The sequence below is a fragment of the Ostrea edulis genome, chromosome 6 (genome assembly GCF_947568905.1).
Source record: "Ostrea edulis chromosome 6, xbOstEdul1.1, whole genome shotgun sequence".
NCBI lineage: Eukaryota > Metazoa > Mollusca > Bivalvia > Ostreida > Ostreidae > Ostrea > Ostrea edulis.
In genome coordinates this window covers 25,020,986-25,034,539 of record NC_079169.1, presented here as the reverse complement: position 1 = coordinate 25,034,539, position 13,554 = coordinate 25,020,986, and the positions used below count along the sequence as shown (strand labels likewise).

General features: G+C 36.4%; 1 protein-coding gene across 1 annotated transcript; it reads right to left on the bottom strand.

The window, feature by feature from the left end:
• Positions 1 to 689: 689 nt before the first annotated feature.
• LOC125648232 (uncharacterized) lies at positions 690 to 12,730 on the bottom strand. The gene is made up of 16 exons (XM_048875201.2): positions 12,180 to 12,730; positions 11,692 to 11,782; positions 11,521 to 11,614; positions 11,283 to 11,354; positions 10,315 to 10,454; positions 10,143 to 10,180; positions 9,892 to 9,997; positions 9,597 to 9,758; positions 9,403 to 9,523; positions 9,176 to 9,292; positions 8,805 to 8,856; positions 4,528 to 4,674; positions 4,188 to 4,391; positions 3,325 to 4,024; positions 2,890 to 3,041; positions 690 to 947 (listed from the first exon to the last, which is right to left on the bottom strand). Exons 1-16 carry the CDS (start codon positions 12,286 to 12,288, stop codon positions 766 to 768), a joined length of 2,487 nt encoding a protein of 828 aa, XP_048731158.2. The 5' UTR covers positions 12,289 to 12,730; the 3' UTR covers positions 690 to 765.
• Positions 12,731 to 13,554: the final 824 nt, after the last annotated feature.

Below are 13,554 nucleotides of genomic sequence, written 5' to 3'. Positions count from 1 at the left end.
CATCATCAATATTCAATTATAGCGCGTAATAATTGAATTGATGCACACATCTATTGAATTAATGAGAGCAGTAATTTAATTGACACGCGCATCAAATCAATTATACATTGCCCTCATCAATTGAATTGATGCGCTCAGTTATTGATGCTCGCATAAACTCAAATGATTAGAACAATAATTGATTTGACGTGCGTATCAATTCAATTATTGCGCGGAATAATCTAATTGATGATATCTTCAATTATTTGAATTCAAGTTAATTTGGCGCTCCATATGGACAATAGATCGCAAAGAGATAAAAACAAACATTACAGTATAAAGTTTTCCACGACTACTCAGGAGCGGGGGCAAGATAGACTTGAAAGACATGTATTTCACATTCATGATGTAATTAGCAAAAGCTAAAAATGAAAAACAGCAAATGTATCTCGGACATAGGAGACGCCATCACTGATTGAAGAATTGCAAAAGGACACCAGTAATCAGTCTAGTGTTAAAGCTATTCCCAATATAGCATCCTGAGTACACCAGAGGATAAATAAATCATGTTCTGCAGTGGTATTGCGAATTACTTTTTTTTAAAAATTCATATTCTGAATCGAACTGCGAATATCTTTAATTATCGGCATCGCGCTTTTTACATTAATGTAACGGGAAAATACGATACACATGGAAAATGACTCAATTCGTTTGACTTGGTGAACGTTTAATTTATGGTTATCGATATGAATTTGAATAACACACAATAAATACAGGCAATGCACATCATGACTTCCTGTAATTAGGAAAGTAATAGTAAGACCATAAGCGCTGGAAATGCAGAGACACTAGATACTTCCTCAATTGCTTCAGCAACTTTTCGTATTTTTTCTTTAAATCCTTCATTCGCTTTTCTCTCCTTTTTCTCTCTTTTTCTTGTTCCTTTAATTTCTTTTCCCATATTTTCTCTACGAAAAAAAAAAACACACACAGCTTTATCATATCATGCATATTGACCTCAACGTTAATACAAAAACACACACATGTTGATTGGATGGTCAGAATACTATCTATACCACCGGAGGAGAGTTACAAGCACCAGAGCGGATTGAGGTAATTTTCAAAGTGAGGAGTACAATTACTTTTTTTTTCCAAAAGGAGGGTTGCAGCCCCAAACATGTCTCAAAATATCCTTTTTTCTGTTTGATAAATATTCCAATGGATGAATCGTTAACAAGACAACACCGCTTAATAAAAATATCGCACGTTGTAGTCGAGGCGCAAATGGTGTAATGTTTCTCTAAGTATTACGACCTGTTGGCAGACTCAACACAAAACGTTTAAATCTTATCATCAGTATAATTAACTTATCATTAAAGATTGCTACACGGGTACACCCCTCTAGATCCACCATCGACTGTACTCATTTAACTCGTAAACATACAGGATGTCACAAAAGAATGTAGATGGCATTAATTTGCTGCAAACATACAGAATATTAACAGAAACTGAAAAACTGGTTGTATATTGTTTAATGTCCCTCTCGAGAATCTTTCACTCATATGGAGACGTCACTACTGCCAGTGAAGGGCTGCAAAATTTCGGCCTATGCTCGGCGCTTACAGCCTTTGAGCAGGGAGGGGTCTTTATCGTGCCACACCTGCTGTGACACGGGACCTCGGTTTTGGGGGTCTCATCCGAAGGACCGCCCCATTTAGTCGCCTTCTGCGACAAGCAAGGGGTACTGAGGATCTATTCTAACCACGAAAACAGAATGTCCATGGGTACAAATTCTACTTCATCATTAACTGGCTGCTTTTGTATTCGTATAAGGCAGAATTTATCCAAAAGCTTCTACATGAGAACAAATCTCTTGCTGCGGCTGTTGACTCGACATTTAGATATATCGACGTTCTTTTCCCCTATTAACAAAACTTATTTTCATTTTATATGTCGATTCGATATATCGTTAACTCGAAATAAGACATCACATAATCTTCCATATCTGGTTCATAATTGGTAACCGGTATTTTATTGAACATGGATATTAATGGCAAACTAACAACGCAACTGTATGACAAACTAGATGACTTCAGCTTCTCCATCGTCAACTTCCCATATGTGTGTACCAATATTCCATTATCACTTGCAAATGGTATTTATGAATCTTAACTGATTCGGTACGCAGGGAACATGTTTTGCGTATGATCAATTTTTAAATCGATAGCTACTGACAAATAAGTTGATGTTACAGAGGTTGTAATGATCTAATTTACAAATACAAGCTATCACTGGGTCGAATGATGTCTGCGGTGTTTCATACCAATTGTTTGGCCGTTCTTTACATACTGATTTTGATCCCGTGGGGATTCGGGTTAGAATAGGTACTCAGTACCCCATGCTTGTTGTAAGAGGCGATTAAATGGGGCCGTCCTTCGAATTAGACCGAAAAAACCAAGGCCCCGTGTCACAGCAGGAGTGGCACGATAAAGATCCCTCCCTGCTCAAAGGTCCTAAGCGCCGAGCATAGGCCGAAATTTTGCAGCCCTTCACCGGCAGTGGTGACATCTCCAAATGAGTGAAAGATTCTCGAGAGGGACATTAAACAATATACAACCAACCATACTGATTTTGACTATGGATTACTCCGTTTACTTAATGAAGATATTAATAGTGTTCACGGCTGGTGCGACCGGTCAACAGATATGCTCCTCCTAGGCACTTGATCCCACCGCTGGTATGTCCATGGGTCCGTGTTTGTCCTCTATTTTTGTACTGTTCATAAGAGTTATGAGATTGATCCACTGTTCGTTATCTTCATTTGATCATTTTTCTATATCTTCATTGAAATGCGGCAGTCTACATTAATTTTAATTACTAATACATCTCATCTATTATATAATCACATACTTCTCTTTTTCTCGCTGCTATCCGCACTTGAGGATTCGCCACACGAATCCACTTCACTACTACCGCCGGACGAAGGTGTGGTGATCGGTGTTGACGTCGTGACGTCAGAAGAAGTTGGAAACGTAGTGCTCTCAACAATGGAAGATGATCTTCTGATTGAAAAATACGCCATTTTTTAATGTCGTATTTTTAAATTATTGAACAAAATATCTTAAATCATACAATACTTTCAAGAATACAGAGAAAGAGCGCCGCAAATTTTAAAATATGGCTAACAAAGAAAACAAATTTAAAACACCAAAACCCAAACTGCCCTTCATAAAGAAGGGTTTGCATTCAAATCGGTCGTGTCTTGGAACACTTTGAAAAGCTCAAGAAAATAAATTCGCTAAATATCAAAGTGAGAGGATAAGTTAGATTTCTGCTATTGGATACCTGGAAGTATACAGCGAAGTGGTGGTTCTTGTAGATTCCGACATAGTTGTCTTTGTCGATGTAGATGAAAGAACAACGTCTGTTTTTGTTGATAGGAGAGATTTGTCTGCTGAAGACGTCATAGTATATGCTGTTGATGATAGAGTGCCAGTGGTACCTGCTGATAGAGTGCTAGATTCTTCTGTCAATGACGTCAGAGAGCTGTCTGTTGATGACGTCAGAATGTAAGTGCTATCTGCCGATGACGTCAGTGTACTAGTGATGTCTCTTGATGACGAGAGAGAACTAGAGCTGTCTGTCGATGAAGCCAGAGTGCTACTCTTCTTTGTTGATGACGTTAAAGTGTAAGTGCTGTCTGCCGATGACGTCAGAGAGCTAAGTTTTTCTGTTGATAACGTCAGAGTGCTAGTGCTATCTGCTGATGACGTAAGAGTACTGTCTGTTGATGACGACGAAGTTGTGTCAACTGGTGTGAAAGATACGTCGAATGTTGATGTTGTTTGGTCCGTTGTAAATGGTGACGTGGTCTTGGAAACGAAGGCAGTAGTCACTGCCGGACTGGATTCAGAAGTAGTGTCATAATCAGACTGGGTAGTTGGTTCTGTTGTTGCGGGAACAGTTTTTGTTGAGGATCGTGTAGTTGAAGTTGATTCAGTTGTACTGGGTGGCACTGGTGTTGTGGTGCGTATGAGTGACGTACCTGCATCACAATATTCAAATCTGTTTTACAGTCAACTATGAACTACATTTGTACATATACCAGTATGTTTAAGTTGCATTTTATATTTAATGCCAACTTTACAAGTATTTATATAAATCATTTAGCCAGACTTTCTTATTTCTGGGCTACAGTATTCCCTAACCATTTTGTGTTGACTTTGCATCATCAGATGTGACGTAGAAAACAGAATCCGATGACGTAGTTGATAACGGCGCGTCAGTCGAAGCGGAATATGGCGATTTACCGTTTTTGCAGGTCAGGCAACAGAGGTTTTCACGAGTGAAGTTGTTGTATGTTGAACACTTTGAGTACTGACATCTGTCTATCCTGTCCCCGTACTCGCAATCTGTAAACAAAAGAAAAAGGGGGGGGGTAAAAACTACAAAAGACTTGTTTAATAACAATGTTAAAACTGAAAAAGAGTCTCACACATGTCGAATGTTAAATTCAAAGCGATTAAGTGAAAACTGCACATTGCTTGCCTCCTATGTCCGTTTTGATTTCCTCACACGACTGACAGCAGGCAGCATTGAACGATGGCAGGTAACAATCGAACGGCCTGCCGTAGATTCTGTCCGAACATCCTACACTGTCCGGCAGCACGGGTTGGTCACCAAACGGGCAACTCTCTGCGAGGTAGAATGAATAAATGAACACAATATTTTATATATTTTAATATTTTACAATTGTTCATCTGAAATTAACATTAAGGACACGCACGGTTATGCGCAAACTAGTTAAACGATTTCCTCGCAAAATGTAATTCAACAGAATGGATCATTAAGATTGACGACTCCATATATTGAGGAAAAAAATTCATGCAGTAATACTTAATACATGTACCATCCAAGTAATTTTCTTTATATGAATGTCTTGAAACAACATATTCAAATATTTACTGTGTTAACTATTTTTAATTCATTTAAGGTAGATCTATCCTCGGCCTTAAATGGACTCAATCATGAAAAAATTGCCTTTACAAGATAAATATACATTCCAGTAATAGATAGACATTGAAAAATATATATGTTGACATGCTATTTTCGTTGTTATTGCTTCTCAAAAGTAAGCACCCCATCAACATTAAGGAAAATGCACTCCTCCTTCTTTATTTTTCTTATTAATTATTATTTTCCCAAACAAATGGGCTGTAATAAGCAACATAGACTATATACCCTTTATTTAATGGTATGTAATCATTTATTCTAATAAATTGGAATAAATATTTTCACAATGTATACTTTATGAGCCCAAACATGTGAAAGGAAATACTGTAGGAGATACCATTTGACGTCAATATTGGTCTTTTTCCTAATTTTGATGGACTAAACCTTGAATAAATTGTTTTTGATTTACAGATTATTATCGTAGAATAAGGATTTGAGCAAGAAACTCATATGTTGACATATTATTTTAGAAGCTATCAGCTCTACAACAAGTACACCCCCCCCCCCCTTTAAAATCTTGAAAAATTATACATTATCATAATTTCGTAAGACATGTGAAGTTTGAGCATATTTACAACCTTGAATAATAATTTGAACTATGCTAAACTATAACTATTATAAGATACATGTGGTTTACAACTAAATTTTACATTTTATCTGAAAAAAATTCTAGAGAGGCTTTGCACAATGTAAATGTAAAACGAAAGTAACAAACTGAATTTTGATGATTTTGCTTATATGATTAATGTATACGTGTAATGTGTGATATATCTTATATCCTGAGACAAAGTTTTATATGAATCTCTACAGGTCATGAAATCATTTACATGTACATAAATTGGATGTATGCACATGTACATCACTTACGCCGGTCTAAGTAGATGCAATCTCAATAAGGAACTAATAGATGCCGCCCCAATAATTTTGAAAAAGGAGAGAGGATGAGAAAAAAATGACAAATTCATGACGGTCGGTGAAATAAAACAAATTATTTCCAGCTGATCTTTGAAGCTTGTGCCAATATCAGTAACATTGTAGCAGCGAACACAACTACGATATCTGTGGTCACTGGAGCAGCAAAATGTGAACTTTTCTTTTTTACACAGCGTACCATGTATTTGTTGATGATAATTTGGAACCTATTCTAACCCGGATCCTCATAAATGAAATATTATCGTGATGCTCGTGGAAATCTGAATTGGTCTGACCTCCCCCCCCCCCCCCCTTTCCCATCTGTCTCCCCACCCCCCACCACTTTCTGATGTCCCGCAATTCCATATGTTGAACATTTGGATCATAGTAAAACTTTTACATACATAAATAGTCAGTGTACACTGAATGCCTCACGGACATGTACAATGTAATTGACACACCCTCATCCACCAAAATGTTGTTTGTTCTTCAACCAATTTTTTTCTAAAGCTATAATCATCTCTATCCCCCCTCCCCTTTAAAAAAACACACCACAAAATCTCAACTTAAGATTTGACTGATAAGAAGATAAGAACACCCAGGAAGGAATTGATATCGGATAATCATATCTCGTATCGCCATGTAAAAATCAAATGGATATATATCGTTAAAGTATCACATTTCGGAAAACGGAAGCGTGGTTCCGCATTTACATTTGATTGTGACGTAGGCCGAGTATAGGTCTACTTTAAAGTATGAAAATCAGATTTGAAAATATCAACAATCAAGCAGAGCATCGAACCCGCAATAACCTGTCCTTAAGCAATCTAGATCAGTAAAATCCTTAATTCAAGGAGAAATACACATTTACCATCGTCTCAAACCACGCCTATTGTTTCTGTTCACACGTCACAGTCGTGGTATGTGATAACGAAAACCCTTGACTGTGTAAATAATTATGTTTACATATCAACCAATCGGGGAGCTTCCATAATGTTTTTGGATTTTAAAAAAAAAAGCACACTAGTAGCTCGAAGCAGAATAATCCGAGTATTGCCGATTAGGAAAAATGGATACAGTAGCCAATCAAATTAAGTTTATTGATGGTGAATTTGCGAGTACATTGTATATCATTTGTTGTTAAGGCGGATTTTATTTAACATATACATGTAGCTATATAATGGACTTGCTTCTAAAAAAAAAAAAAGGTGATCTGCAAACTTTTTTTGTCTGCTATCATTTGTAAACACATGCAACACGTTTTGAGTGCAACCATTAAAATATTGAAATTTGTTATGGTGACTGTTTTGTCAATAAATGATTGTGTCATTTCATAAATATTCATGAAAATTAAGAGTTTCGCTGATCATACAGCCATGATTAGAGGTAGGGAAGTGTAATGAATCAAACGTTTTAATATGGAATGACCTGACACCCCTTATAATTAGAACAGCCTGGGTGTATATAAACCCGGGGTGCTGCGATTCTGTGTGTTTCTTGTGAACTGATCGTACCGAGAGGAAGCTAAATAAGAAGTAAGGTTAAATAAAGGTTTTAGAAAAAGGAGAGGTAAGTAGACAATCAACTCAGTGGCCCGAATAGAACTGAAGCTGTTATGGTTGTTTGCTCACCTTATTGTTTTCCGGAGTGGTTGTCCATTGTTACCGACCATAGCATTGACAGTAAGTCAGGGAAATAGCTAGTTCTGGGAATAGTGGCCCGAATAGAGCCAATCTATTTCTGGTACTAGTCTATTTAGTTAAGGAAACATACTACAACTGTATTTACTTTTTTAAAGTCTTGACTTCCATTTATTATTGATTTACTTCTTGATTTCAACCCAAGGTAAGGACATTCAAATAAATAGATATATATCTCCAATCAGTGATTGAGGAAAATTATACTTTTGTTAAGCAAAGAGGTTCTTTTCGAACTCGCGATAGATTGACGGCAATAGAGTGTCGTTACAGTACGTACTCCCGGACTAGATAAGCATTTCGAATCTGTCGAGAAGATTCAGAAGATTACATCTCATCAAATACTAGTATGTAATTGGTAGAACTAGTATTAACATTTTTGGAACAAATGCTATGTCTGACCATATTTACCAAATTGGAACCCCTCGCCCTTTACTCCGTACGTAGACCTTGTTTTCTTCTGTTTACGGGGTAACGAAGTAAAGGGCGAGGGGTTCCGATTGCATATTTACATGAACATTTGAAGTCTTTCAAGTACAAGTTTGAGACCTTTATATATCAATTCTAAATCACAAGTATGAAATTTACCTTATTACATTTCTTATGCCCCTTGGTTACTGCAGAAATCATACCTTATGCGCCCACTATCAATTCTAATCTGAGAAAGCCCTTGTTTTTAATAAATCGAAGAGAAATAGTTCTGGTGGTATACTTTTACACATATTTATTTTAAACATAATTACATACAAATATACATGTAATTGTATATGCATGAAATCTAATAAACTTTTGGGAACATATCTTTTGCCTCACGAGACGGGAGACCGGAGGGACTTTTATTTATTTATTTCATTATTATCATTTTGTGGTCTCTTTCTGTGCTTTTCTCTTTGATTGATTGCTGCAACTTTAACTTTAGCCATAACGTTTGATATAAGGTAGAACATCATACTTGGCAACTTGAAATGTGATTGACAACAGTCAAGGTCATTAATCAACAAATTTATTCCGTTCGAGAAGAGGGCATATTGTTTCACAATCAAACCTAGTTGATGTAAATTAAATTAATTAATACATCAAGGTGCTGCACCATTGCTGTTCACACACCTTGGCCAACGTGACGTTAACAAACTTGATTAAAGTATTCATTGACAGTGTCACGTATGACAAACTTAAAACATCCATTGACCTAAGATAACTCACCCGGAACGTTTCTGCCGTCACTTGATTCCACACATTGACCTTCTTGGCATACCTAAAATAAACACAGTAATATAGTGGAAGGTACAGTACTTAATTATTGTATGATTTCAGAGTCTGTAGTAAACTTTCACATTATATATAGAATGTCCGGTTTTATTGTTTTGTTTTTATTAAACCTTAGATTTTTCTATGTTTTCATTCTTTGATAAAGACAATGTGACGCGCAAGTGAACTATCAACTTGATATAAAATCTTATAATTATATGGAAAAAGTTTTTACTACATGTAGAAAATACGAATGTAAGAAATGCATGTTGTGTTTGTTTATCTCATTTTCCTTTGAAAATCCTGGGGGAAAGTATGAAAGATACCGAATAGTTTCCACAAACAGTGCCGTCCAGCGGAAGTATGTCAGAACACGTGGTAGACTTCGGCACGAAACAGGACATTCCGCCACAGAGGGCGCTGTAGTCAGTTCCAGTCACAGCCTGTAGAAATTATTTATATCTACATTAATTTAATCTCTCCGTACTCTATTTAGCGTCTAACCTGTCTTTGTCTAAGTCGACGTTTCGTCTATAGAAATCTGCTTACTTACTCTGCATAGAAATGAATCCAGACCTAAAGCCGTTCTACATTGTGTATCGGGATCAGGGGTTGGCGGTACTTGGGTCTGTATGACGTCAGTCTTCAGCGTTCTCACGCAGTCCTTTCCATCGCTGGAAAAAAAAAGGTGGCACGTGGATGTTTCAGCTGTATACTACAACGATTCAGAATCAAAGTTTCCAGTACCTGTCTAACTTCCGGAGAAAAGCTTTAATGTAGACGATGGAACATCGAGAAAACTTCCATAGATTCGATGTCTTCGGACTGTTGAAGACAAATTTGGTGGACATGATATTCAGATTGGTGGATCGACAGAAGTTACCATCCATGTCAAGTCTAGATCCAAGGCTACATGAAAGAGCACATTGAGTAATCATATAACGTGGAGGAAACATCATTAGTATAGAATTTGATACTGTATCTTAGGTTTACTTTGAAATTTTTAAAATTATAAGAGTGTAGTATGCAGTTCCGCGCGTACCTTCTTCCCAGTTCCTGGGCGGCGTAAACAGCAGTCCGCTCATCATAAAATTCTTCCACCACAGACACCGCCTGCCCCGTACAGACGGACTCGGGATAAGACAACCCTGGAAAGACCAGAACAAGACAATAATATTCTCTTTGGAATATCCCGAAGTTTGTGGAGAATTCATAACTTTGACTACGCTGCACAAGAAATAAATACTTTTCGAAAGAGCATTCTCACATTAAAGCTTGTGAAATTCTTCTCACCTGTGGAGGATGCCGAGCCTCCGTATGTTAAATTGTACCTGAAACACGGAAAGTAATTCAGATACCAGTCATTGATTTCTTTTATTATTTTTTTTTTTACGTTTTAAAAGCTATATGAATACATGTAGTTTAATAAACTGGGTATTCTTTTTCAACCATAGGAAAACCAAACCCCGTAAAAAACAGAGCGTGATCATGGTCCGGAAGTTCTGTTGTATTGATCCAATCCCTGAAAGCGTCTAAGACACCTGGGGCGGGGATCAAAGATCGAGAGTCGGGGGTGTAAGAGATAGGTAATGGAAAACTCAGATTCTGAAACACGAAAAAATAATCAACATTTAAAAATTTTAATGTACAAGGTGATTTATGATGGTCATTATCATGCAGGTCAATAGAATGCTGTAGGTACATGAAAAATACAAAATTCACTGAATGCGGAGGGTGGGGTGCATGAACTTCGAGTGTAGCTAGAGCATCATATTGATAAAGAGTAGAAATTCTTTTATCATACCATTGAGTTATTCAAAACATGGAAACACGCTATTAAAGAACTGGTCGGCCATTTTTGTTTACAGCTAGAGTACAAGACCTATAGTCGAAAGTTATTCGATTGATTTATTGTATCTTGTTTAACGTTCCTCTTGAGAAATTTTCACTCATATGGAGACGTCACCAAGACCAGTGAAGGGTTTCAAATTTAGGCCTATGCTCGGCGCTTCCGGCCATTGAGCAGTGAGGGTTCTTTAGCGTGCGATACCTACTGTGACACGGGACATCCGTTTTTAAGAGCGTTTGGCGATGGAACTGTCACTACGTGTTTTAACGACTTAGGTATATTGCGAAAGTTATTAGAGACGCGAGTTTTCAATGGAAGACCCAAAAAGATAATTAATTGTATGAATTTGGGAATTTCCAATTTATTGGGGGGGGGGGGGGGGTCTTGGAAAAATCAAAGGTTATATTCACCTTAAATACAAGTAGAGGTGAATATAACTTTCTATTTTTGTAATTTGCTAGATCTCAGCCAATCAGAAAGATTGGAATAATTCAATCATGTAATGAAAGATGTCTGCAGAAGATTACAAGATACATGTAATTAAGGCTTCGCCTCGACCAGGCGATGTCTTAGGAATTGTTTACCTTTGTGAAAGTGATGTCCACCAGCTCCAATTTCACATCTATTTCTGGAGAATTCATGAATCTTATTTTTATCTAAAAATAGTAAAACTGTTTCGGGCACCTTTTAAAATTTTCAATACCAGGTGAACCAATTCTATTTCAATGAAATGTGTTGCTTTTGTTCCGAAACTTTTATAATTCAATATTGGACACTTCACCAGTAAAGGTAACTGAGAGGTAGATCAGTAGAAATCCTTACCCCATTAAAAACACGAAGATAATGCAGTCTCGTTACATTGATTGTTTGTTCTAAAATCTGCTCCTCTGTTCCTGGCCCAATTTGACTTTTAAACCTGAAAAAGTATATATATGGTAAAAATTACAAGCTGTTCCAGTGCGTGCATTTTGCAAACAACGGAGAATTCCTCACCAATTTAGGACCACAGGATCCACGACGAAAAGGATCTCCAGTGTGTAATTGTTTCTCGGTGATTGTCTCTTCCGCCGGGAAAAGATCATAGCTGACAATGAAATAATGGAATGAGAAATCATCATCCATTACATATACCATATATTTCTCTCTTTTTTCCCCACAGAAACTAACAAATATATATATATATATATATATATATATATATTTAAAGCACTAAATAATCACAACTAGGTACTGAAAATTTTCGCCCCAGCCCGAGGTCGAACCAGCGACATAATTTTTTACAAGAATGGAGAAAAAAAATCATTTTTCTGATTGGAATCTTTTATCACTAGTATGTCACATGTCAGAAAAGACTGAAAGTTTTGAAGTCAATCAGAGAAGTCCGCGGTTGGTGGTACGTGAACAAATGCTATTCTTAATTCTTTCAATAGAAACATTCGTGTGTTTTAAATCAAGTCTCAAATTAAAGTATTGATACTCACTTGACTGGTCAGTTCTTGTTTCGGTGATTTGATCCCTCTCCGATTCGAAGAAGATTACAAATATAAAATACACAACACATGGGGCAAGAATTGCACAAATAATTTTCATTTTGAAGCAGTTTTCATCCCAGTCTACGTATTTCCCAGTACGGCGTTATCGCTGAACGTTCTTAACTTTAGTAACAGTGACACCTACATCAGGAAGACACAAAGGTGAAAGTGACAGCCACAAGGGCTGCTGGGAGATTATTTACAAAATAGATGTCCGACAAACCTTAACTGTCCAACGGACAATATCAACCAGGAGGGTAAGTGTCGGGTTACCGTACATGACTGGTGTAACATCGCGCTGTGTCGTTGTCCTCATCACCACAACACTGTGGTCCCGTTTCAGCTGTGTATTACATCTTTAAGGACGTATAAAACACAGATACCGCAATCGTCACGACTGATTCACTATAGGATATGTGGTGATGGAAATTATAAATTTTGTTAACTTTTTTTCTGTCCAATTTTTCTTTGAGATCGAAATCAGGAAGTTCTGAATTTCTACAGAGCGCCACTTTAACATAAGCTCAAATTGAAGATGTCTTTAATTATTTGAAGATATCATCAATTCATTTAAAACGCGTAAAAATTCAATTAAAGATCTCATCAAATGATTAATTATATCTTCAATTCTGAATTATTGCGTGCATTAATTGAATGATTGATAGCATTAATTTATTCTGCTGAAATATTAATTGCTATAATTGAGTTACTGTTCTCTTGAAAAGAATTAAGTGATATCAACCAATGAATTGATACACGCTACAATTTAATTGAAGAGTGCAATATTTCAATTAATGAGCGCATCAATTCATTTAATGCACACAATAATTGAATTACTACTTTCTTCAATTGAATTATTGTTCTCCTTGATTAAATTAATGATATCATTAATTCAATTGATGGGCATAATTATTCTTTTAGAGAGAGCAACCATTTAATTAGAGATATCTTCAATATCCACAATTGAATTAATGATCTCTTTAATTGAATTGTTGCTCTCTTAAAAATAATTGATGAGCACATTAATTCCTTTTATAAAAGCGATGTAAATATTCAATTGAATTAAACAGATCATTAAATCATTGATATCACGCTGCAAAATAAGACTGTTCAATGTATTTAGTAACCCAATAATAATCAACATCCAGTGTTACAGGAAAAAAACAAGATGTGTTTGTGAAACACAAATGTCCCCGATAATGGCCAAGGTCACAAGGACAAATATCTTGGTACCAGTAGAAAGATCTTGTCACAAGAAATGCTCATGTACAATATGAAAGCTCTAATATTTACCATTTAGAAGTTATGACCAATGTAAAAAAAA

Excerpts from the sequence above, each read along its gene's own strand:
- LOC125648232 (XM_048875201.2), bottom strand. The coding sequence starts at position 12,288 with ATGAAAATTATTTGTGCAATTCTTGCCCCATGTGTTGTGTATTTTATA. Across the intron at positions 11,783-12,179 it reads AACAAGAACTGACCAGTCAA|CTATGATCTTTTCCCGGCGG; the intron begins GTGAGTATCAAT and ends TTTCATTGTCAG. Across the intron at positions 4,025-4,187 it reads TGCAAAGTCAACACAAAATG|GTACGTCACTCATACGCACC; the intron begins GTTAGGGAATAC and ends ATTGTGATGCAG.